Source organism: Halichoerus grypus, chromosome 15 (genome assembly GCF_964656455.1).
Source record: "Halichoerus grypus chromosome 15, mHalGry1.hap1.1, whole genome shotgun sequence".
NCBI lineage: Eukaryota > Metazoa > Chordata > Mammalia > Carnivora > Phocidae > Halichoerus > Halichoerus grypus.
The window spans coordinates 10,147,793-10,175,078 of NC_135726.1; the positions used below are offsets into that span (position 1 = coordinate 10,147,793).

Sequence of the window (27,286 nt, forward strand, 5' to 3'; positions counted from 1 at the left end):
GCATTCCTTTCACCTAGCCTCCGTCTGCACCCTCTGTGGCCCATCGTGAACTTGTGGTACCATATTATAACTGACCAGGTGTGCCTCTTGCCTCAGTGGATGGCAAATACGTAGCGTGTACCTGCCGTGTTGGCAGAGACCCAGGAATCATTTACTGAATTTACATGGTAACTAAAACTAACATTTCTTTAGCACTCCCGTTTTCATCAAGTGGAGGATTTTGCCTCTGTCCCCTTCTCATCCCTCCTCAAGGAAGGGAGAGAGAGAGAGAGAGAGAGAGAGAGGAGTCAAGGAGGACTCTAGGAATTTTGGCTTGAGCATCTAGAAGTACGGAGGTGTCATAACATGAGCTGGAAGAGGCTGAACAGGCTTGGGGGGACAGATGGGGAATTTTGTTTTGGATGTGTTCGGTGCTTTATAAAATTCGATTTGCAGAAACCATTAACATTTTGAGCACATCGGGTTTTGCTTGGAGGGGCGTCCTTCAGAATCTTTGGAACACAACAGGACAACACGGTCAACAAGTGATAGGACAGAGTAATGCCTAGTATCGAGACTCTCCTTAAAAATCACATGCAGGCAACGTGAGACCTTGGAGTCTCTGTGGTTATTTCTTTTTCCCTTAAATTATGACTTCAGTCTAGGGAATTATAGATAAGGAAAAGTTAGTTGAATATGTTGGAAAAAAAAAAAAAGAGGGAAGAGCAAGCAAAAAAGTACAAACTCTCATTTCTGTTTACTTTGCAAGGGAGCTTTCTCAGAAGACTCTCATGGTCGTCAAAGCACGTAGTTGGCTATAATTACATTTGACTTATGTCCTTCACCACAAGAGAAATAACATGTTCATACAGCCTGTCTGATTTCACTCTGGAATCCTGTGTTTTTGTGTTTTGCCTCATTTTCCCGGTCTTCTCCAGCTGCCCCTTCTCCTTCACCCTGTGGCTTGGCATTGGCTGTGGAATCCGGGTCTCCTCTGCCTGCGTCTGCCCCGGGGTCATTTTCGGTGGCTGCCACATAGGCGAGGGGTGTGGGTTATGGCTGCTCGCTGGCTGTCAGGAGGGAAGCAGTTTAATTCTGAAAGCCTTTCTAACTGTGGCTGGGTTTCAATGGTTGCCTCTCCTTTCTCCATTTTGACGTCGACTGTCTTTTTCCACATTAAGTTGTTCCCCTCAGGCCCAGGGTGATACATGGAGGAGAGCACACGGAGATGATGAAGCTGATTCACTTGTTGGCAGGCTGCCTCATGCTTTCTACTAATGTCAGTTGCAGGTCCACGTGTATGGGAAACACTGAAATATTGTGTCTTAGGAGCTGTTTTGAGATTTGAAGATGGTATGATGGTGTGTGTGGCACATGTCTGGGGCCACGGGTGGGTTATGGTCCCCAGCAGCATCCTGAATATCCTTCCATTCTCTTTTTTTTGCGGGGGGAGAACTTTATGGTTTACACAATCAGGCTCACTGCACATCTCTCTGGTTTCCCTGTATTTCCTCTTCTTGGTTCTGTGGAAAACTTTTTTTGTGAAATAACTCCTGAGCATGTTCTTGCCATATTGTATCACCATGAAATCTACATTAACCGGAAGGCTTGGGGAATTGGGTGTCCGGTTAATGGAATTTTCAGGGCCACACCAAGTGACCACAAAAGTCATTTTGTTTCCTCCCTTGTTGTTAATATTTTCCTCCAAATTGTACACGTTCACACGTCTATCCCAGTAAATAGGATGTGGCAAACAAAATGGAATGATTTTGACATTTCATCATTTTGACATTCTCTTAATGACATAATTCTGAGTAGCAACTTCAGCTGTTTGAGCTGGAGGGAATCTGGTTCGGTCCCCTCGCTTTATAGATGGATAACTGAGGCCCAGAGAGGTTGAGAGCTTTCCAACTTCCTTTAATGGCAAATCCAGGTCCAGAGAGCAGTGGTCAAGGACTCTGGCTGGAATCAGGCCAGTGTGAGTCCTGCCTTTGCCACTTACCAGCTGTGTGTGACTTGGCGGCTTTGAAAGTGTCAATAGCTTGCTCAGTCCCATCATCTAAATTAGTTTATATGGGGAATTAGCGTAGTGTCCAACACTAAATGGTGTTAGTAACAGTACTAGTTTCCTATGAATGCTCTAACTTTCCATGAACTTGGTGATTTAATATACAAATTTATTTTTTTACAGTTCTGGAGGTAGACATGTGGAATGAGTCTCACTGGGCTAAGATCAAGTGTTGTCAGGGTTGTGTCCCTTCTGGAGGCGCCAGAAGAGAAGCCATTTTCTTGCCTTCTCCAGCTTCTAGAAGCCTCCTACGTTCCTTGGCTCATGGCCCCTTCCCCTTCCCCCATCTTCAAAGCAACAACATCCCCCTTAGTCCTCCTCACACTGTCCTTTCTCTGGTTCTCTTCTGTCTTCCTCTGCCCTATTTAAGGCCCCTCATGATTATCTTGGGCCCATGTGGAAAATTAAGATAGTTTCCCCATCTCAAGGTCAACTGATGAGCAACCTTAGTTACGTCTGCAATTTTAATTCTCCTTTGCTATGTAACTGCACAAAGTTACAGGTGTCAGTGATTTGGATGTGGTCCTTTTTGGGGGCGGGCAGTATTCTGCCTACCACAGTCTAGCATGAGAGTTAAACTCTTCCATGGTGTGAGAATTGTCGAAATGCTTGAAAATTACTAAAGAGGAGGAAGGTGATGATGGTGATCATTCACACCATTTATCCTTGAGAGCCAACTGGAGAGGCAAGAACTACTTTTATCACTGTTTGCACAGGGGAGAAAACTGCACATCAGAGACTTCTAGAACATGTCCGTCCATAGGGCGTGGAACCTGGGATTCTGGGGCAAGGATTTGAATCCGATGTGCTCGATTCCAATCTTGGCCTCTCCTGCTTCACTGGTGGTGGTGGTTGGTGGGGGGGGATTATTACAAACCACGTCTCTTAGTTTCAAGCCCAGTGGGCCTGAGATGAACTATTATTACCTCCCCATCAAAATACAATATTGTGTACAAAAGCTTTGGATATTTTCATTTTTATTCTATCAACACCCTTACCAGGTGCTTCTTTCCTTTCAGGACATTTGCAAGTCTCTTTGGTGCCATCGAGCGGGTCACAGGTGTGAGACCAAGTTTATGCCTGCAGCGGAAGGGACCGTTTGTGGCTTGAGTATGGTAAACTGCATACGTGTTAGTTTTGAGTTCTGGAAATACGATAACGCATAGAAACAAACCATCGTACAAACTATTTGTACTGGGACCTTCAGAATGGAATGCCTTGGCCGCATACATTTTCTGACTTGTCTTTCAATCCACCAGCATTATGTAGCAGCTATTATAAAAACTCAATGCTAATATCACCCAGTTGGCTCAATTGTTTATGATGATTTTTTTTTTTCTGACTTTGGTTTCCATTTTTAGATGAAATATTTCAACAAGGTGGAAGGTTTCATTGTATACTGTTTGCCTTTTAAACTTGATTTAGTATAGAGAAGCTTCAGGGAGCAGATGTCCCCTTTAGTAGCAAAGGAAGGACTGTCCCCCCATACAAGGCTTCTACTTCTCACCTTCCGGGACCCATCACTGAGTTTCTGACACGCTCAGGGGAGTCCTGTCACGTAGAGGGACTCCTAGCAAAGGGTAAGCTGGGTCACTGTCGGTTGTACCAGAAAGCCGTTAGCCGGCAAGTATGGTCAGCCCTCAGAACCATCTCCAATATGAGATATCTGTGTTTTGAATGAAGAACATTCATAGTTTCTGGGTTTTTTTCTCCTTTCTTAGTAGCATCTGGAGGGAGAGATGCACTTGATATAGCAGTGTATGACCCAGATTTGGTGCATTCCTTTGGAAGATCATGATCAAGAGCTATGAAAGAGGGGAGCGTGGAGATGCTCCAGGATCTCTGATCTCTGCTTCTGGCTCTCCCGAGGCAGCATGAGCTGGTAGAGAAGACTCGGTCATTTAAAGTGAATTCAATTGCACAATAACTTATTGACTGCTAGATATCAGAGACAGGAGACTCTGGGGATACAAGGATGAATAAAATTCAGTTTTATCTCTTCAAGAACTCCCAGTCCAGTGGGGAAACCTGTGCAGAAGCCAATAACGTGGACTTTCTTTTTAAACAGACCTCCTTTAAGCCCTGAGTTGCTGTCGATGCTCGGGATTAGGTGTGCACTTATTAGAATGAAGTACAGTGAGTGGGTACACCAAGATGGATGTTGGAATGTGAATCCCATCCTCAGTTGGATGGGAGAGAGACTTTCAGGGAGAGATTAACGATAAAGGCAAAAATATAGGCACACAAAAATTAACAAGTGTTCAGAAAATGCTTACTAATATTGAGTCATTTATTCAAAGTCTTTTAAAATATTTTCATTTTTTAACTCTTTGATTTTAAAGAAAATAATTTTTTTTTTAAAAAGTTGAGGTATTATGTGCAACTTTCCTTCAGAAGTACCTGTCTTAGGAAATTTCACTAAGGATGCTCATTGAAAATGGGCATGGAATGTTTTAGGTGTGATGAGGCAAAATAGTGAAATAATTGAACATATAAGTACTGCTCAAGTCATTTTTATTTTTTAAAGATTGTATTTATTTATGAGGGAGCACGAGTTGGGGGGGAGGGGCAGAGGGAGAGGAACAAGCAGACTCCCTGCTGAGCAGGGAGCCTGACTAGGGACTCTATCCCAGGACCCTGGGATCATGACCTGAGCCGAAGGCAGCCGCTCAACCAACTGAGCCACCCAGGTGCCCCATCATTTTTATTTTTAGAGCATCAAAATTTAGGACTTGAAACTCGAGGATTAGTGGGTATTTTTTCATTATGAACGCAACAGCATTAAACATAAGAGGGATGTACAAGAATAGATTGATCTAATAAGCAAGGAAAGTAAGTGCCAAGTGGCATAGGGCTAAAGTTTTTATTACCTACCTACACCAGGGATGTAGTTCCACGGGCATGAAAATGCCCCTGGATTAGACTTTAGTTACTGTAACCTGAGACAAAGCGGTCCAGAAGTTAGAAAACAGATGTCCTCATGCCACTCCCCCACCTCATTATTTTAAGAGACCAGGCTGCAGTTTTAAATACTGGGGGAATGCCCTTGAATGAATGGGGGAAGGCCTCCCCCTCAGCAGAAAACGTTCAGATGAGTTCCGTCCATCATCACTCCCGTTTAATTATTACTGCATCCACATGCAAGGTTCTCGGACTCTTCCTCCTCTAGGGGATGGAACCAGCTCTTCATTAGACTATATACTCCGTGAGGCCAGGACCATGCCTTATGCTTTATATCAAGTGTCCTACAGCGTAGCGACTACTCTGTGTTTTGTTCCTTTGTAACTGGAACCTAGCTGAATTCTTCCCCATATCTTTCTAGTCCCTGGTCATTCAGTGATATTTGGACCGTGAATGTTCAGTAAACATGTGAGGATGTGAAAAAGCACATACGTTTATCTAGTTACATGTGCAAGAAAAGAAAGGCTTGTGTTTTCTGTCGGTCATAAAAGGTGTCTGCCCAGTTACAGCCACTCAGTTTGAAATTAGAAGAAATGCCTATCTATATATGTATGAATAGATACAATTTTATATGTAGAATTTTATAAGTATATTATGCACGTGTGTATGAATCACACACACACATATATATATAATATGTATATTATGAGCAAGTTCTGCATGACTTAGAATAACTTCACACTTTCCTGCAAGCCTCTGCAATGAGATCCAAAGAGGATGTGTGTGTGTGTGTGTGTGTGTGCATTCATATATTTACTTCTGATTTCTATACTGAATGAAAAAGCCAGAGGAGACAATCTTCTGGCAACCTAAGCCAATACTAGGATGAATCCTGAAGTAAAAGAAAGTTAAATTAATTGAAGGTTTGGAACAGATCTAAAAACCATATTTCTTAAAAAAAAGAAAGAAATTCAGGTTAAGACCTATGCGGGCGGCGGAGGGCGCATTTGCCTCTGAGGCGAGAAGGATACATATCCTGTTGAGGGGCTTTGGTGACTGAGTTGAAATCGAGCCTCAGCGGTACCTGTGTGGCTGCTTTGGGTAGCTGTGTTAGTATTTCTTTGCTGAATTTCTCTCATCCAGAAAATAGTTACTAACTCCTTAGCGCTTTGGGAGGATTACGTTAGGAAGTGCACGGGAAGTCCTCCCGCTCCCCCTGCCTGCACTGTTTCTGGCACCTAGGAGCAACTTCATGAAGTGCAGCCCCTGCTCTTGCTGTTGGCTCTTACCTTGTGTCCGCCACTGAGCTCAGCCGGGACAGTCCCGGGGACTCCTGGTCGGGAAGATTCTGATTGCTGCTCGCAGTGGTCCAGATCCTCTAATGACCAATTGCTTTCCCCCTAAAAGGGCTCAATGGTGTTACAGGAGTTCATGCAAACTCTGAAATGGCAATTAATCCAGGGAAAAGACAAATGAAGAACACAAGAAGTAATCCGCACACGGCAAGAATTTGAAGAAAGGAAGCAATATCTTGATCTGGGCAAAGTGCACTCGCCACGCAATAAAGAGCCAAGGAGCCAAATGTATCCTGGGGGAAAGCGAAGATTTGAAAGTCAAACCACCTCCCCCTAATTCTGTAACTGAAGCCCCACTCCTCGGCAGAACCTGGCATGCATGGTCCAAACCCCAGTCCGTTGGATCTCACTGTGGAGGCTTTTAGGAAAGTGTGCAGTTACGCTAAGTCATGCAGAACTTGCTCATAATAAAAGCACCACAGGAATAAAACCACTACCAGAGGCTAATGCAAGCCCCAAGGACAGAGATGACCAGCAAAGCCTGGAATGTGTTGCAAAAGAAAACAAATGGAGAGGTTAGCCCAGAAAACCGTTCTTGTCCTGGCTCGATCAGAGCACTAGCAAATGAAAGACCCAGAGCTAATTCCTAAAAGACACTCGGAGAGCTCAAAGTCATCCGAGGGTCTGGAGCAGGGACCTTTCATACAGACAAAAAGGTCAAAGGGTGTTATCTACAAACACAGTTGGCCTGGACTGAGAACTATTGGGCTTCATAAGAAGTGCTCCGTAGGGATGGTTTGGGATAAACAAAAATGTCTGCATAATTGTATCTGTTTTTATGATAAGATCATCAGAATGATAAATTTTGTGTTCATACCTAAAAAAAAAACCCCAGTTCTCCCTGAGTGAATGATCCACATTGTTCTCAAAGCAGCCTTGTTTCTAGATTTCGGGGGAGGCTCCGTTGTCCTTGTGCTTGCACTGAGTCCCTTGGCTGTTGGGTGGAATCTTATCTGAACATTTCACCTCGACAGCTCACAAAGCATACAATCCTCGCCTGCTGGTGACAGATGCCCCCTCCCTAGATGTCAGCCTTTCAAAACGCACACAGTAGATGCAGAGCAACCCGGTGTCGGTAAAGTGCAGCCGGCTAAGGAACCTGTCAAGGTGTCCTGCGTTCTCCCATTTGCCGACGCGCTCGTTTTTCCATTAACGCGCAGGTGTCTGCCTCTCCTTCCCGTCCCCGCATGGACTCTGACAGGAAACGTGTCACACCTTCTTTTTATAGTGGTGTCGGCAAGGCCAGTGTGTGAAGTTCGGGGAGCACGGCCCCCGGCCCGTCCACGGCCAGTGGTCCGCCTGGTCCGAGTGGTCAGAGTGTTCGCGATCCTGTGGTGGTGGAGTCAGGGACCAAGAGAGACACTGCAATAACCCCAAGTAAGGCTCCAAAGAACGTCCGTATTCGTAAAAGGCAAGAATGTACGGTTTGGGTTTTGTTTTGCGTACGTACTGGTTTTTAAGTGCGGTTTCCTTCCCTCCAGTGAATCGCAACCAAACTGGGGTTTTACTGTTTGCATCTACAGACTACAGGCACTGGGTGGGGGGTGGGGGTGTGACGGTCAGAAACCCAAAAACAGCAAAGGAGCTACTCTATGTATGTGTGACTAGGACGATCAGAGACTCAAGTGATAGCCCGAGCTCGTTTCTGAATCTAAATTTGAGCCACACGGTCACACAGTCAAATGCCTGTGTTGTGGAGCAGAGAAGCTTGGCCAGTGGAATGTGTGTGTGTGTGTATGTGTGTGTGTGTGTGTGTGTGTGTGTGTGTGTGTTTCAAACTGATGAACTGGAGAAAGTATGCTAATTTTTGCCTTGCAGGAATGTACATCAACACGTGGTGACAGATCTGCCTGACTTTTCAAGAGAAACCAGAAATCCAAAAAAAATGTGTGTGAAATTTCCCGACTGTTAAGATACTGACAACAAATTCCGTTTTCTTTAAACAGAACACAGGACTAATCGCAGCATCTACAGATGGGAGACTGGCCTGTGGTCACCTGTGGGCACGCTCTGGCCCCGGGTATACCGGGGTTCTGTGTTCTTTGAAAACGAAGGCGGTTTTATGTTCCTTTCCTCTGCTCTCATCCCCGTGTGCAACCCGCGGGAGATGCACACTCCCTGATCGGCACAGGGATGTAGAGAGAGCCCAGGGTTGAGAGCCAGATGGGACTGCAAATCCTGGGTCTGCCACCTATTAATTATGTGACCTCGGAAAGTTCACTTGAACTCTGAGCTTGAATCTATGTGTAAGGTTGAGACAGTAATGCCTCCTCTGAAGGTTTGGGGGGATGGGAAGGGGGTCTGTAGAATGCCCCCTACCAGGGAGCCTCCAGTGGTCATTCAACAAAAGGATCCGGGGTCCGTGTGGCTTTTATCACCTTCGTCCTAAACTCGACCCGGAGTACAGGGTAGCAGAGGATGGGTCCTCCAAAACAAGGGGAGGGGGAGGGAGGCCTTACTGACGAAACTGGACTTTTGGAGAATGTGGTAGAGAAGAATGTGAGGGGTCCTTGGAAGATAGGGATTTCACTTCACAGCACTGAGTGGTGGTATAGCGTGAAGGTCAAGAGCACAGGCTCCTAAGCCCAGAACCCTACCTAGGTTTGCCTCCTGGCCCTGCCTCTCTCCACCTATGTAGCCATAGACAACTTTCTCTCCCTGCTCTAGATTCCTCACTGGTAAAAAATGGACTAAGGAGAGTGCCTACATCAACTGAGTTAATGTTTGCAAAGCGCTTCTACAAAGTGCCTGGCATGTTACAAGCATCGCATAAATGTTTGGTAGATTAAGAATTAAAATAAATAAATGAAACTGGAGCAGAAGGAAAATTTAAAAGGGGCCTGGCCTTTTATCTGAGTCAGCAGCCTGAGCTGGATCAAGAGGCCAGTTTGTTCCCAACTAGGAGAGGGTCAGAAGACACTTTGACCATGGTTTGCTAGGTGCTCTTTGGGATCTCAGGCTAACAGTATTCTTCAACTTTGACACTGTTGACATTTTGGGCTGGAAAATTTTTGTTAGGGGGTTTGTCCAGGACATGGCAGGATGTTTACCAGCAGCCCTGACCTCTCCCCACTAGATGCCAGTAGGATGGCGCTCCCTCCCCGACAGCCCCCTGATAACCAAAAATGTCCCGAGACTGTCACATGTCCTGTAGGGGGCAAAGCCATCCCCAGGTGAAACTCACTGGTTTATTCCGATTCAGTAACTAGGCGTGATGGTAGACAGGCTTGTGATACATTTCCAGCTTATATCAGACTATTAAAACCACCCTCCTCGTACTTTGAATGTAGTCCATATCTTGGGTAGGATTCTTAAAATCATTATATTACTTTTCATTTTTTCAGCCTATTTCACAGATCTGGTTTTCATACATCGCAGCATTTTACAGCTCAGTATTTTCCCAAGAAAGAAATAGATTACCTAATTTAATAGCTCTGCTGGTAACATGCGTGAATGACACCCCTGAGATTTAAATTAAAACCTCTCTCATATCTGTGGGATTGAGAACTCTCATTATAATAGGGTATTGTTCATGGAAAGATCATATTGTAATTTCAGAAATGCCTAATAAGAGAATGACTAACGTAGTTCCATTTGGTGCCATTTTATCATTTTCAAGATTAAGGCTCCTCGGGATACTGTTTACTTTAATTATGCCTCACAAATAAAACAAGTACATGAGCAGTTGTCCCAAGGCAATTGAATTAGTTGTTCTCTGTTCTTATTTCACTTTGTGGTAGTAAAACTGAGGTTCCCCCCCCATTTTAAATTACTGATTTCTTCTTTGCTTCAGTTCAAACATTTGGTGTGTTCACATTATTCCACCTAACCAGTTTCATTTTCTCATGTGAGAAGCAGTAGGAGCTTTTATTTCACATAATGATGGTTTTCCCAGAACATACTTTGTTTCATAAAAATGAACTATTCCTGGCTGATTTGTGGACTTAACCCAACTTTTCAGCTTTAAAAGTGTTTGAAGGTTATCTGGTTCTGGAGTTACTGGTACCACACACATATGGCCCTTCTTTTTCCCATGTCTAGGGTAGACATTTTTATTTTTATTTATTTATTTTGAGAGAGAGAGAGAGCATGTGAGTGGGGGGAGGGACAGGTGGAGAGGGGAACCTCTCAAGCAGGCTCCATGCTCAGCGCAGAGCCCGACGTGGGGCTCGATCTCACGACCCTGAGATCATGACCTGAGCCGAAACCAGGAGTCCGACGCTTAACCAACTGGGCCATCCAGGCACCCCTGAGGTGGACATTTTTAATGGAAAGAAGCTCTGTTTTCTACTGAGCCTTACTATGCCACAGGAACCTCGACACATTTCTTCAGGCCTTCCCTCCCAATCTACCTAGAACAGATGCATGAGTTGCAACCTGTTGTCTGATCCAGTTATTTGACGAATGAGTAACCAGGGCAGGCGGAGGGTCCCAGAGCAGCAATCTTCGCCCGGGTCACCAAGCTGGTAGTGGTAGAGTCAGACCAGGAGCCCACACTTTTAATCCTCTGACATTCCTTCTGGTTCCATGACTATTCAATTATTACAGTCTAAAGGAGCCTAGTGGAATTTCTATAAAGTCTGTTCAAAAAAATTAATCGCAAAAATTTAGGTAGTGAAAATGAAACATGCAAAGGCGTTCTAGAACTTTCCTAAACTGCAAGTCTACTTGAGAAAAAAATAATATGCCTCTAGAGTCATAGCTCTAGAATAATAATTGAATTAAATCTCTGTCCCGTTTTTCAACCAGTAATTTCCAGGCTCAGGTGATTATCAAAATCACCAAGTATGCTTAAAAAAAAAACACTGATTTCTGGATCTTCCCATCATACATTCTTATTGAGAAATCTGGAGGGACCCAGGAGTCAGTCCATCTGTCTGTGTGGCTATCTTTTTTTAACAGAGCTCCCCCACTGGTTCTTTGATCAGCCAGCCAATGTTGTGACCATCTGTAGCCAGGACATGATAAATTATGCAGAAGTGAAAATGAGGATCCTTTATAATGGTCTAATATAAGGACAAAATCATGTTCCCAGACATTTGTTTTCTGACTGTTTATATTTTGTTTTTAATCTTGTTACACCAAAAGATGCCATGGTAGAATTTTCTGTCAATTTATCCTAGCACTTTTGTTTACAGCTGCAGAAGAATGTACCTGTATTTGAGGATTTGATGGAAAAGTACAAATTCTTGCCAGTCATTAAAAGCAGAAAGCATTTTAAAGTTATGATTAATCTGTGTTAACTCTGTCCTAGACTCAACCCTAAATTCTTTTTTTTTTTTTTTGAAGATCATATCTCATTTATTTTGTGACCTTTGTTTTTTTATCATTTTATTTTATTTTTTTCATGATGATAAATGTACTCTTTAATCCCCATCCTCTATGTCCCCCATCCCCCCACCCACCTCCCCCCCTGGTAACTATCAGTTTGTTCTCTAGAGTTAAGAGTCTGTTTCTCGGTTTGTCTCTCTCTCTTTTTCCCCTGTGATCGTTTGTTTTATTTCTTTAATTCCACATATGAGTGAGATCATATTTCTCTGTATTCCCCTGACTGACTCATTTCCTTAGCACAGTACCCTCTAGCTCCATCCACGTCATTGCAAATGACAAGATTTCATTCTTTCTGATGGCTGAATAATATTCCATTGTGTACATATACCATCTCTTTATCCATTCACCTACTGATGGCCACATGGACTGCTTCCGTACTTTGTCAGCCCTAAATTCTTTACAAACATCACACTGTTAATCATCACAACTGCCCCCATTTTACAGGTTAGGAGGTTAAACCAGTTGCCTAAAGATAAGCTGGGAAGAAGCAGAGAATATTTAAATCCAGAGCAGCCTCATTATAAAAGGCCAACTCCCTAACCATGGTGCCTGACTGTCTTCCTCTTTCCTGCCGGCCCCTGCTGCTTAACTCAGCTGAATGCAGGCAGAGTGGCTCAGGGAAGGGATCCCGGGGAGTCGAAGGTAGGGGGCTTAGCTGTGCCCTGTCTCTTGCTGGCTATGGGATCGTCACTCGGCAAGTTTTATGAGCTTTCTCATCCGTCTTTCACCTCGTCTACAAAATGAGGGGGTGCTATGGAAGTTTCGAGGTCTTTTCCGTGTTACGGTTTCCGAGTTGAAAAAGTAACACATGTGGTCCTCTTTCGCTTTATCAAATCTGAGGAGTCTAAATGAAGGCTATTTGTAAAATCGCAGACAGAATGTCTTCAACTAAGAAAGTTTTAAAAATGCCTTGTAAAAATGACCAGGAATAGTAAAGCTATCGTAGGGCCCTTTAAGGTTTTTCTAAGCACTTTTCAGATAATGATTTAAGAAGTCTTCGGGGATTTAATCCAGCACAATGGCTGCTGAATGTTTAAGTAGTTGCTCCAGAGTGTTTTGAAATAGCAAAAAAATCTCATTCTGGCGTTGTGACCCTTCCCGTTTCTGTTGAATCCATCTTAGCTTGCAGTTGCACGAGGTTTTGATAAAATATGCTGAAGCAAATCCAGGGGTGTTTTATAGCATTCTTGTGCTTCCTAAAGAGACAAGGAATTTTAATCACATAAATTTATTAACCTGGAGCCTTCTTTCATGTTACATGTTTGCATTGAGCTTTTGTGTGAGATGATCCGTAGTTGGGTTTTAGCCTTTGGAGAAAAGCACAAATAAGTGAGCATGAGAAAAAGCAATTGCTTTGTGCCTGTAAGAAGCTGGATAAGCCGTTATTGGTCATTTTCGTTTTGGTTTATGCTCCTTTTTTCTTTATATTGCTTTCTGGTTTTTGCAGTCTACCTACCAAGAGCTTAAAGAGCCGGCCATTAGATCATAATTATTTATGTTCTAATGGGATTCCCTACTCTGGAAATCCATTTCCCATTGTGCTTGGCAGGAGAGGAGTAGGCCACCTACAAAGTTAAAAAGTGATTATGCAGATGAAAACAAGGGAATTTTTGTTCACAGTTTAGGAATAACTAGAGTAAAATATACAACAGTCAGACAACAATCAGAACGTCGGCTCAGTGATTGACAGGGCCAGATGGGAGGACATGGCAAATGGGGCTTTCTGCTCTTTCTCTTCGGTGTCCTGACTTTCTTCATAGCAGCAGGTGGATGACATACTGTAGGAAGCTGGGTGTGTTTAGAAATGGGAGGAGAGCTGGGGAGTAGGTTGGGTCCACATTTGAAGAGCTTTGTAGCACACAGACACACATCTATCGACATTAATGAGAACATTTAGGTGCATTTACAAATTTCCCAAAACAGGTAACATGAGGAGCATCAAGAATATGCTCTCATCATTCTTTAAGGAAATAGCCAGAATGTAACACTGGGATCAGGGATGACAAGTCAGTTTTATCGAACATGGCAGTTCCAGTTGCTGAGCAGTGGTAATGCCTCCCCAAGGGCCATATTGGGAAAAGAAAGAAAAGAAAGAGCAAGTCCCTGATTGATGGGTTCTGCCTGCCATGGATACAAGGAGGGACATGGCATGTCGTATACTACATTATTTCCGTTCTTGTCACAGATTGCATACACTGCATGCCTTCTGATAATGTTCATCTTGATTGTCCCTCCTTACATTATTGCTTATGACTAATAATGAGCCCTCTGTTTGCTCACACTAAAGCTCTTTCATTTTATTTTTAGGCCTCAGTATGGTGGCAAGTTCTGTCCAGGTTCTAGCCGTATATATCAGCTGTGCAATATTAACCCTTGTAATGAAAATAGCTTGGATTTCCGAGCCCAGCAGTGTGCAGAATATAACAGCAAACCTTTCCGTGGATGGTTCTACCAGTGGAAGCCCTATACCAAAGTGGAAGGTAATTTGGTCTCTCTAAACCTCCAACAAATATGACTCTTTGTGGACAGCAATGTGAACGAAATCGCTGCCTACATAAAAGAGTTTCGATGTTGACGTCATCCTCTAGACCTGTCCTGACCCAGTTTTTCATTCACTTCCATAGGTTTTGTTTATTTTTCCATACTTTTTTTTTTCACAAGACAACCCTTTGTCCCCCACATTTGTAAGCCAAAGGGTTCATGTGTTTGGAATGTACTTATGTTTCAAAACTTACCTTTGACATTTCAGCAATTAAGTCTCCCAGGGATGTTAATTGAAATTGGTATGAATTGTCCAAACCAAAAACCCATGAAACCATATATGCCCTATAGAGACACCATATTCAGCAATTGACGTGTTAGATGATTGCACGCATGGGAAGGCCTGTTTGCAGGGTATTACACACACACACACACACACACACACACACACACACACACACGCAGCCATGAATTTCAAAATGTCTCCATACTGGGTTCCTAGTACTTACTATTACTTAAAGTTGTGGCTTGTATTTTACCTTTTAAATTGAATTGTTTTTTTTTTTACCAAAGTATCCAAACATTTATTTTAGTTATAATGTACACATTTAATGCGCTTTCTGTTACCTTCGCAGACTAAGCTGTCACTGTTCTGGTTGTTTGCCTTCTATTATTTCAGTTCCCTTGCTTTATCAAAACTCAGCCATCCTTGCTTGAGAAAGGATAACTGGGAGCCCCAAGGGCACACAGGTAGAATGGGAAGACCCTGATGTTAGTGGCAATTCGTGGGAAATAAGACTGAGGGTCATAGCTGGGCAGAAGCTCAAAAAGAACCCGTGTTGTCAATGACCATAGAGAAGCCAGCGGAGTTAGAGACCGCACACGACGCCTAACAAGGGGGATGACAGTGATAGTGCCGCTCTGCCCAGCCCCCACCCAGCCGTCGCGGGAGCTCTGTATGGTTCCGGCTCATGACTGGTTGTCTAAAAGCACAGAGAGAGGCCGGCATGAAAATTCTGCAATTGCAGTGAGCCATCTATAAGTGTCTACTTGTACGTGTTTCTTTTTTTAAAATAGAAACTCAGCCCTTTATTGTTATTTCCAGTATTTCAAATTGCACTAAGAGATAATAGGTGCAGGGTTTATTAATGAGTTTTAAACCATTTTTTTAAAAGTCATGCTTCATGGTACGCCTCTTTCTTGCTTTATGGAAAAAATGTGTGCTTGCAAAATTAGTTTGTCTTTCATTTCTCTTGGACTTCAGTGACAAAGCTGGGAATACATCCATTTAAAAAAAAATTTCTCCAGTAGAATAATATAGAAACTTACCAAGAAAAAGAGAAAAGCCAGGTACCTGCAAAAATTCAGAGATAATAACTAGAAAAGGATTTAGATTTATTTGAAATCACTTCAAAGGACAGGATTTGTTCAAAGGCTAAGAACTTCTTAGCCATAGCCCCTTCTCAGGGAGGCCTCCCTCGCCAGCCTGCCCAGAATATCCTTCCTTCTTGTCATCCTCTCAATCCTAAACCTGCTTTGTTCTTCATAGCTCTTAGCCATGCATGAGTTTATATCATATAGCCGCTTATTCATTATCTTTCTCCCCGTAAGAATTTATGTTCCGCGGGATGAAGCCTTTGTCCATTTTGAGCATGCTTGGACCTCCAGCATCTGAGAACAGCCCTTGGCGCATATTTATAACTTTCAGAATGAATGAGTGAATAAATAAGCATCAACTGTCCATAATGGATGTGTTTCCCCTTTATGAGTGGCCAGCTCTCCATCGCTGGAGGCATTCTATCAGGAACTGAGCGATTATCTAGGAAGGGCACTGCACGAACATGTTCCTGGGGACAGATAGATAGAACACCTGCAGTTGCTTTCAAGTCCAGCATTTGAAGGTTTCTTTTCTCTTGGTTGAACACTCCTGTCATTCCGTGATTCTTAATGTATGGCCCTTTCCCCCAGACCCTGCTGTCCTTCCTTTCTCACTTCCCCTTCTGTTCCTTGCTTTGTCTTCTTAGATATTCCTTGGTCTTTCCCACATCGTGTCTTTCATTCATACACAGTGTTTACAGAGTGGGTGTTGTGATCACCCTTTAAATAGGTTCTGTGTTGAGTACATGAGGAGACAGTGAAGCAAATAAATTTTGTAACTTATGAAATATATTTTGGTTTCAAAGTTTTTCACTAATTGCAGCCTTACTGAGTAAGAAGCATACTACTTCATTCATTTGCTCAATGGATGTTTACTGAGCATTTCTTGTGTGGGCGCCATTCTGCTAGATGCAGGGGGAGCTACACTGAGTAGAACAGAGACCCAGCCTGGGGAGCCCCCATCCTAGCATAGGAGACTGAAAAATTAAGGCCTTTTGTCTCTCCCTCTTCTCCTTCTGATACGTACTTAGAATCGGGAAACACTGACCATGATTTGAAGGTCTGGTGACATTCACGCAGGTTGGGAAAGAACAAGGGAAGACTATTTGTAAATGTAGACAGTCTTTGTCTTACAATAGTGAGATTTTTTTCCCCCCTTCTGTGTTTCCAATAGACCAGTTGAGAAACTTGCCCTGGAGCCTCTGTGGGTAAAACTGAACTTTTTAGAACTTGTTCATTCCTGGGCATGACTGAGAAAAGAAAGGCTATAGATATGTCTTCCATAACCTCCAATGCAAAATTTGGGAGGTGTTTAATAAAGCTATTGAAAGAGATTTCTAGGTAAAGGAGAAACTTTTAATCCATCGACACATCACATGATCCACATATTTGGATCATGACAAGCTAAGTACTTTCACATTTAAGTTTTGACTGTCTTTTATTAAGAGGTTTTATGAAGCACAGCGATTTGCAAACTGTTTACACGTTTGTTGTACAACTGTAGTCAGGGCTGATGTACGGTGTCGCCCACGCACGGGCTCCCGTGAGAAATGTCATCTGGAGCTACTGGCCAAGAAGAATGCTTTGTATTTGGGAAATTGGCAGAACTCCCTTCTGATAACAAGAGCTCTGTAGAAATACAGTATTCTTTTTTTCTTTTTCCTGTGATACCAGAAACTTCTCAGGGACTTTATGGTCAATAAAAGTTGCATTTTTTAGCCTTTAGGTTTAGTTTGTTTCCTCTTCCTTTTCCTGACATGATTATTCTCTATATGTTTTATAAACATGAACCATATGCCCCTCCTTTTTTCCCCAAAGTGCCTAAAATGTTTTCTCTTAACTACCCGAATAAATATCTAAAGTAATCCATGTCCTCAATCATGGTCAGCAAACTACACCCTGTGGGCCAAATCTGACCAGTTTTGGTTTGTGTGTTTGTTTTTGTAAATAAGGTCTTACTGGAACACGGAAACGCTCCTTCATTTATATATTGTCAATAGCAGACCATAAGTCCTGTAAAGCCTAAAATATTTGCTAACCAAGGAGAGTAGCTGTATAAGCCACCGATCGTGTGTCCTGTGGCTATTACTAAGGATTAGAAAAATGAGATTTTTGCGTTAGAGCAGTTTTATTTGAATTGCAAACGAGATTCCTGTTTTTAAAAGCACATATATATGCATTCATGCATGCACACCCACACCCACATACAAAACTGTGTAACATTTCCCATTTTAGTCATGATAGCTTTCTAAATAAACTTAATTCATCCTTCTGGCTATCATGTCATTTTCCTGTGATTTCCTCCTGATCACGTCCTGTCTTGATCTCTTTGCTTCTAGAGGCAGATCGATGTAAACTATACTGCAAGGCTGAGAACTTTGAATTCTTTTTCGCCATGTCCAGCAAGGTGAAAGACGGGACTCCTTGCTCCCCAGACAAACACGACGTGTGTATTGATGGGATTTGTGAAGTAAGAGGACATTTCTGCTTTGGGATGTGTGGTCACGCTGGTGTTTCCTCCTATCAAACGTGTACTGTGAGAAGTGGTACAAGAGATGCTGTGTCTGGAGAAAACGCAGCTTAGGGGAAAAGGCCAGTGTTTGCAAGTTGGATGTGCAGACTGTCTCCGACATCCCCACTGAGGTTCTGCAAGACCCCTCCGACCTCCTTATTAGCTCTTCTTCACCTGCCTCCACGAGTATGCAGTGGAGATGATGATGTATCTACTACACGCAGTAGCTGCAAAAATTAAATAAGAATGTAAAGAATAGTAGTAAACTTCCATTGCATGTTTGCTAAGTATGTTCGCTCTATGGTCAGAGCCTCAGAGGTGTGTTTTGACATAGTACTCCTATTTCCTGCCGATTAGTCTTCCTTTTAATTCCATTGTGTGGGGGGCTCAGCATTTTTCTGTTTCAGCAGGAGAGCTGGCCCAAGGAAGCTCACCTGCCATTAGTAGCAGCAGTGACTTTTTATTCCAGTTTTCCAGAGGAAGGGTCTCAGCAAGCTTTGGATGAGTTCTGTAACTGCCCTAGTCCCGCATCTGGTAAAGGCAGAGGAGGGATTTGAACCCCCAAACATGAGACTCTGCCTTTAACCCTAAAGCTGTACTGTCTTCCCGATGTTCTGAAGATAGAGCCCCATGTATCTCTTGGTTATTCGTAGCCATTGGCTTTTCTGATTTTTCTCACTTTATTGTTATTATTTTTTTATTTTGGTCACAGCCAGTGGGATGCGATCATGAACTTGGCTCTAAAGCAGTTTTGGATGCGTGTGGTGTTTGCAAAGGGGATAATTCGACTTGCAAGTTTTATAAAGGCCTATACCTCAACCAGCATAAAGCCAACGGTAAGAGATCCCTGCTGTTTCATTGCAGTGACTTTGCTGCCGACAAGCTTCTGTCAAGCTGGCCGTGACCGAGCCGTTTACCAGCTCGCCTGACGCACACAGAATGATGGCTTTGACACCTTGCAAGAACAAGGGAGGATGGGCGGTTTCTCAGTGTGAGGAGTTCCGTCAACACATACAGCTCTGAGATGTGTCTGTCAAACGCCTTTTTACTTTGCAGTTTGTCCTCTGTCCCACGGGCCTTTGTTAAACAAAGATCAGATTTTGAAACTTACGGTTCAGGATGTGAATCGTGATCCACACTCACGACGCCAGATGAATATTGGGAGCAATTATCTAAACGAATCTTGAGTAAAATGAAACCCAGAGCCCTGTTTCCTGAATATCACTATTGAGGTCCATGGCTCTAAGTTTCTTCCAAGTGGATTAAAGATTTAAAAGTGTTATTGAGTTTCGTGCCCTTGGTTATTCTGGAAGGAAGAAGAGTGTCCCTCCTGTCCACAACATGTGCTTGGGAGAGGAACACACACTTTCTCTGGTGTTCCTTCCACTGGGAAAATGAAGTAATTGATCATTTATTTGCACTTCATAGAGTAGGAATGAATGTCTGTTCATGATTCAACAACCCCACTCCATAAAAGTGGACATCACTGTGTCTCTGAGCATTGTTAGCTCCATTTCTCCAGTGTGCAACATGGAAAACAGCATTGTTCTATTCTTCCCGTTTAGAATATTATCCAGTAGTCACCATTCCAGCGGGGGCCCGAAGCATTGAGATCCAGGAGCTGCAGCTCTCCTCCAGTTACCTTGCGGTCAGAAGCCTGGGGCAGAAGTATTACCTCACGGGGGGCTGGAGCATCGACTGGCCTGGGGAGTTCCCCTTTGCTGGGACCGTGTTTGAATACCAGCGGTCCTTCAACCACCCAGAACGGCTGTATGCACCAGGACCCACCAACGAGACACTGGTCTTTGAAGTAAGCCCCTTCTGTTTGTTTAGTGCTCGGTGCCTCTTGCTGTATTTATAGTGAGCTAGCTTGGAGAACTCCTCTCCTTCTAGTGCAGATTTGTTTCCTAATAAGCTAAATTGCAAAGTGCATAGAGGAAGAGACAGGCTCTCCATTTTGGGGAAGAGGGCAAGAGTCCAGTGGGTCTCTAAGAGAACGCACAGATTTTCAAATTTAGATGCCAGCCTCTCAGCATTGCCCTTGGCTGCCCTTGACTGCCTTGAATGCTAAGGAATATAGTAGGAGTGTTTTAGATAATTCCGTATTGTCTGCTTCTGCCATTTGGATAGACCACTGTAGCTATTCACCACATCGGTCACCCGGCCTGGGACCAGTAGAATGATAGAGTAGAAAGAACACTTGCTTGAATGCCGAGAGAGTTTTAATCAGAGCAAACGACCTTCCTTGTGTAGGTTGTTGTTTCCTTAGAGGTAAGAGAAGAAAAATTAATGGATAGTAATCAGCCAGCATCTCTGCAGATGACTCTGCAGACAAGTATCGCGCGTTCATTTTCCTTGTCCGTGTCGTGTCTCTGAGGTTGTTTTCTCTGTTTGCAAAGCGGGGCTGATCGCTGCTTTTAGAGGCAGTCGATTTGCTTCAGGTTGTGTAGAAGCCATGCTGGCTACCACTTGGTAAGGGCTGAGATTACCAGACACCCAAGGTCGTCTTCCTGAGTTTCAGTTTCTCACCTACAAAACTGGGATAGAAAACCTACCTTGCTGACCTGCGAGAAAAATAAGCAATGAAGTGGGGAGACAGGTGAAGAGGCTTGTCTAACTCACACAGTTAGGGGAAAAAGCAGAACTGAACTGGAGTCTGAATGGTTTCCATCTACAAGTATTTATTTATTTCTTTTTTTAGAGAGAGCATGAGCATGAGGAAGGGGGAGGGGCAGAGGGAGAAGGAGAGAGTCTCAAGCAGACTCCATGCTGAGTGCAGAGCCTGATGCAGGGCTCAATCCCATGACCCTGAGATCATGACCTGAGCTGAAATCAAGAGTCGGACACTTCACCGACTGAGCCACCCAGGCGCCCCTCCATCTACAAGTATGATGTCTACACTCAGTCCGGTCGTGCTGCTCTCTTCTCAAATAAAAGAAGCAATAGCTTAATTTAACGATTAGTATTTAAGGCACTGCCTTTAAACATTTACTAAGAAAGATGAGTAGAAGACCGTTGGAAAAAAAAAATGTCACTTTCAATTCTAAGTCAGATGTTGTATACCTAGTATGGTTAAGAGGACAGATTCTTAACTAACGGTGTAACTTGAACAAGTTATCGGGTTAGGTTTCCTAACATCCGTTTCCTTTAATGTTCACATTTGTAAAATGGGCGGACAATACTAGCTAAGTGTTAGGGTTATTATAAGGATAATTTCAGACAAGTTCAGGGCTTACAAAGTACTTGTCACATAATGGTGTAACCATTCTCATCACTTTGCCTTCTGAACTTTTCACATATATATTTTTTAAAAGTCTAAATCTTGAGGGGGTGCCTGGGTGGCTTAGTTGGTTAAGCGTCCAACTCTTGATCTCAGTTCCGGTTTTGATGTCAGGGTCGTGAGTTCAAGCCCTGCATTGGGCTCCATGGTGGGTGTGGAGCCTGCTTAAAATAAATAAATACATAAATAAACTGGTAAAAATCTAAAACTCGGACCATGGCTAGCAAACTCATGACTACCAGCCACAGGCAGCTCCCACATCTGGGTAGTACTGAAACAAAATGGATAGATGCTTTAGTATCAGGTGATTTCTTATACAAATAGAGATTTGGGACATCTCCGAACAACAGGGAACTTCTGGCCCAGTAGATACTTGAGTTTGCAACCTTGGTTCTAGATGGTGACCATGACTTACATTCATTTAAATTCCTATTATCTTGTCACTTGAGATAATAGGTCCTGTCACCTCGGTCTGTGTGCTGGGAGGTCCCACAGAGATCTCCCTTCACTTACTCAGAAAGAAGCTTTAGTTAGGAAATAGTCTCCCAACCCTCTTAACACTTTCATTTCAGAGATGAGAGCAGGAACTACAAATCAAACTGGACCAAAGGGGCCCCAGGGTGGCTCAGTCGGTTAAGCGTCTGCCTTGGGCTCAGGTCATGATCTCTGGTCTTAGGCTTCCTGCTCAGCAGGGAGCCTACTTCTCCCTCTCCCTCTGCCTCCTCCCCCCTGCTCATGCTCTGTCTCTGTCTGTCTCTCTCTCTCAAATAAATAAAATCTTAAAAAAAAAAACAAAAACTGGACTAAGGGTGGTTGGGAGCTCAGCAATGGATCCAGTCCCTGAAATTACACTTTCATTAAACCTAACACACAGAAATGGAATTCTGATCAAGATTTCTGGATATTTTTTCAAAAAAAAATTTTTTTAATGTTCTTTTTCTTTTCTATCAAGCATCTGAGCAGGAAACATCTTTTCCTTCTCTTTAGGAAAGTTATATTTTCTCTCGAGAGGTGTATTTAGCTTGCAAGGTATCAGATTTAGAGCAACAATGCTTCATTACTTTTGCCAAGAGGCCTTTGATCCATCTCTGAGCAAATGTACACAAACCAAGGTCTGGGGCTGCAAAACAGCCTAAGTCAGGAAACGGGGTGGGATACCTCTCACGGCGTCTGCCACGGGTGATCAGAACACAGTGCAAATCATTCCCGGGGAGAAAGACGTGTTTGACTACTTCGTGACAAGCAACCATTTTTTGGTCATTGTTTCTCTAGTCTTGTTCCTAAACACAAAGCTTCTCTAGTAGGTTTTTACAATTCTGCCTGTAATTTAAGATTTGCCATTAAACATGTATTATCTCCAGGAAAACCACAACAAAGAATAAGACAAGAAATGATGGAATGAACAAAGCAGAATAATAGAGTTCCCTCTTGCTTTGATCTTTGGGACCTGAAATATCCCCTGGCATTGTCTGAGTTGATCAAATTAACCAGATAATCGACACATTGTCACCGAACATTATACCAGCCTGGAGCTAAGAATTTTTATTTATCCTTTGCTTAATTTAAACATAACTCCTTATCTCATTCATCCATATTATGTAGCTCGGACTGACCCTAAATCTTTGGAGTGTTCACCAGGTCCTCAGTTTTTCCTGATGGAGCTATTTTTGAGAAATGGAAGGAGGACCTCAATTGGTGATCGAGTTCTCCAAAACTGGCCAGGTCCATCACCTGTCTCCTTGCGAATACAGACACCGCCTTGAAAATAGGTCAAAATGCAAGGAGAAATATTGGCTAGCTCTAAATAAAATTATAAAAACATGAAGTCTTCCCTAGGTTCAACCAGATATGTATTTTTTAAAATAATTTCTTACTGTTACATGAATAGAATAAGAACTATAATAATATCTATTAATACAGGATCGTAGTTTTGTCACAATAGATTAAGGTCACATTTGTGTAGCTATTGTTGTACAGAATCTTATTTTATGGACTCATTCTACTTACAGATTGAACGAAACTTAAATTAACATCTTAGGAATGTGACCTGTCTGAAAACAATCTAGAGGGAAACTTGTATGATTAATTGGACATGCCTTGCTTGTATTTTTAAAGGAGTTATGGTTTCATTCAAAAGTTGCAACTATGTTAGGAGCTGGAAAAAAAAAAAAGAAAACTCTAGTAACCTAGTATTATATCTGTTTTATCTTTTAAAAGACTTTGGGTTAATAACTTTAATATTTAAATTATACCTTATTGCTCTCGGGGACATCATCAAATATCTGGTCAGTTTTTATCACATGTTCATACCTTTCCAAACTCAGTGGAACGCAGTGATTTTTAAAACTTAAAATCACAATAAGCAAAAACATACATTTTCCAAAATGAAACTGTATATCAGTATCCAAGTAATCCATGGCTAGATTCTTTAAAGGAAGTTAAATAAAGTTCACGTGCCTTTCCATACAGCTATGGATTGAACCAAAATGAATACTTTGGGAGCCAAAAATATGTTCACTCCAATATAAAAATGTTGAATGTGTTTTAACAGCCCTGTGGGATGCTGGAATCAAAGTGTGGGAACCTACCAGAATGAAAAATGCTATTCCATCCACAGAAAGTATAAGTCTCTGAAAGAAAGCACTTTCTCTCTTGGCCTCTTAAAATTACTGAATGTTCACTAAGTTCTTACTATAGTGTAAAATTTAGCAGAAGGGTATGTTTGCCAAAATACATGGGGATGGCATTGGGGGGGATAATGTTTCTCTCCTTCATATGTATTAATCAGATCCTCCCAATATCTTAGCTAGCTCCCATCTTCATCCACTGTGGTATGTATTGATCTAGGTGCCTACCTTCAAAGCAGTTTTCCTCTCTTCACTTCCATGTCTGATAAAAAGAAAATTAAGCAAACATTCATTGGGTGCCCATTCTATGCCCAGTCCTGTCTGAGGCATTGGAGATGCACAGATGGTTACGACATAAATGATTTTGCCAAAACATTGTAGTCTGTAAAGAGTGAGTGTTGTATGTGTGGAAGCAACATGGGTTAGAACAGGGAACATCTATATATAAATAGTTGGCTCTGTTCTTCCCTATGTCACTTTGCATGAGTCACTTCAACTCTCTAGGTCCCAATCTTCTCATTTGAGAAATGAGGCTAAGCTCATGTCTTGCATTATATCCTGTGGCAGTGTCCTGAGGTGCTTTATATCATCCCAAACCCCATAATAGCAGAAAGAAGACTTGCTCATCTTTGTAGCCTCCAAAACCGGCATGATATCTGGGACATTGTAGATGCCCCCAAAATGTTTATTGAATGAATGACATCCATTGATAAAAAGTACTCATTCACATAAAGAGTAGAACCTTCTTTCCAAATGGAGAAGTCATACAAGCAGGTGATGAATAAAACAAATGACCAGATGGTGGCTATACTTGGGGGGGGGGGAGCACAGCATAATGAATAAACTTGTTCAATCATTATGTTGTACACCTGAAACAAATATAACATTGTGTGTCAACTATACTCAATAAGAAAGCATATGAAAGGAGAGCTTCTGACCAAAGTCAGGAGTAACAGGCCGAGAGGCCAGCCTTCTCCTTCCAGCCGCACCCCCCACCCCCGACTTCCAGCCCCTTCTGTCCCATACCGCCATCGTAATCCGAGGTTCTCTGAAGAGGTCTGAACTTCTGCAGTACACATTGTAAAAACCACTGGATTTCATCATCTCTTAGGACTAGTCTTAAAACTGTACAGTTTCAAGTAGATTGACTAGCACTTAAAGGATTGAAATTTGATCTCCTAAATTACATTTGAGGAATCAATATGTAGGCAAATGCTTGCCTTTCCCAGAGTGAATGATTTGCACATAAGAAGTTGCTGACCAGTTAGTTCACAGCAGATTTAGCTTAATTTAGGAGAGTAGCAACTTGCCCTCTCAGGGTGGTGGATTTACCAGATCTTTTCAGTTTTTTTCTGGGTGTAGCCTAGTGCAAGGCAAGGGTTATGCAATCCTGGGAGTAATTGACTGCTGTCAGTTAATCCCAAGAAATAAGCACATGGCCTGACACCAAAAAGAAGTGTCTTCTGCATCTGGTTCTTTTTACATGTCGAAACCTTCTAGAATGTCTTCATAGGGAAGCTCAACTTAAACTAAATGGAAAACAGACCTTCACTTCTATCACTGAGTCACCCAATTTAAAATGCAGTCTCTGTTACAAACATTCATTCTCCCTGGAACCTTGACTCAACATGTTTCCACATTTGCAACAGGTGGATGTCATTTTAAACAGAGCTGGCCCTGTTGATTTCCTCGGTGGCCAAGGGAAATTCCTAAGGGTAATCAAGGATTTATATGATTGTCTTAGGTCTTAAATTTTTAAGGCATTATTTAAGTCCATCAATCAAGTTTTTATTTTGAAGTATATTCATACATATACATGTAAATGACTTGAAGAAAAGGAGCTAATTTTCAGGACCCTGTATTAAATTTCTGCATTCTTCAGGGAAAAACCACTTGTACACACACACACATACACACACACACACGTACCCCAGCAAAAAAGAAATCAATATTGATTTGGCAATCATATGCTTTCTGAGATCACTACAGAGACAGTTATTATAAACTAGATAACTTCCACATATTTCTTCTATTCAACATATTCCCCACAACGTAGGTCTTGCATAAAGTCTAAAGAATTTCTCATTGAACTAGTGCGTTCATTAGTCATCTGAAGGATTGAAAAGTCAGCTTGTATGTTAAGTCTTTAGGACATTATGTATGGACCACACCATATTATGTTTATTTTATTGGCTTTTGGAGCATGGGAAAAGCTAAATGTGTTACTTCTGTACCCCACGTAGCTAGATTGGGTGTGTGGGGGTGTGTGTCTGTTGTGTAAGGAATTACATTTTGAACAATTTCACAGAAATGTGAAAATTGAACATCAGAGTTGAAATTTACACATGCTTTTGTTGAAAAATAGTCATTTAATCTGACACGGATACATATATGTCAGGCTTTTTGAGGATAGCTGAAAATTTAATATTTTTCCACGTTGAGGTGGAGATATAGGAAATGTAATGTCACGGACTTTGTACTTTGTTTAATCACTGTGCAAAAGGCCTGTTTTTTTTTTTTGTTTTGTTTTGTTTTTTAAGATTTTATTTATTTATTTGAGAGAGAGAGAATGAGAGACAGAGAGCATGAGAGGGAGGAGGGTCAGAGGGAGAAGCAGACTCCCCGCCGAGCAGGGAGCCTGATGCGGGACTCGATCCCGGGACTCCAGGATCATGACCTGAGCCGAAGGCAGTCGCTTAACCAACTGAGCCACCCAGGCGTCCCATGGCCTGTTTAACATACAGTTTTAAGAGACCGTGGTAATAAGAATTAAAAACACAAAAAATTGGGGCACCTGGGTGGCTCAGTCAGTTAGGCGTCCGAGTCTTGGTTTCAGCTCGGGTCATAATCTCAGGGTCTTGGGATCCAGCCCTGAATTGGGCTCCGTGTTCAGCATGGAGCCTGCTTGAGATTCTCTCCTTCTTCCTCTACCCCTCCTCACTGCACTATCACATGCACTCGCGCGCGCTCTCTCTCCCCAAAACAAATAAATGAATGTTTTAAAACACACACACACACACACACACACAAGATTTATTTTTTCATGATCAGGTGTCCCCTTAGAAATGACACATTTTTTAGAAGTGACTGAAGGTGAGCTTTTTTGCTAGTTGATGCATCTTGTCCCTCCTCCTCTTCCTCCCCGTTCTTGCTCTCCTCCCTTCTGGCTCTTTCTTCCACTTCCTCTCTGTTCTCCTTCATTTTCTCTTTCTCCATCTCTCTGTGTCTCTGTCTCTCTTGATCTCTCTCTCTCTCTCTCTCTCTAACACACACACACACACACACACACACACACACACACACACACCCCAACAACCACCGAGTCATACTCCGCATCAAACCACCCCACAGTGGGGAGGGAACGTGAGGAAATTC

At 42.6% G+C, this 27,286-nt stretch overlaps 1 protein-coding gene across 1 annotated transcript in view; it reads left to right on the forward strand.

Moving 5' to 3' along the window:
- ADAMTS18 (ADAM metallopeptidase with thrombospondin type 1 motif 18) overlaps positions 1 to 27,286 on the forward strand; it is a 141,456-nt gene that overhangs the window by 81,839 nt on the left and 32,331 nt on the right. The window contains exons 11-16 of the mRNA XM_078063528.1: positions 3,067 to 3,162; positions 7,532 to 7,680; positions 13,942 to 14,114; positions 17,832 to 17,962; positions 18,717 to 18,840; positions 19,570 to 19,814. Coding sequence (XP_077919654.1) covers positions 3,067 to 3,162; positions 7,532 to 7,680; positions 13,942 to 14,114; positions 17,832 to 17,962; positions 18,717 to 18,840; positions 19,570 to 19,814 — 918 coding nt within the window. The remainder of the gene's footprint in view (positions 1 to 3,066; positions 3,163 to 7,531; positions 7,681 to 13,941; positions 14,115 to 17,831; positions 17,963 to 18,716; positions 18,841 to 19,569; positions 19,815 to 27,286) is intronic.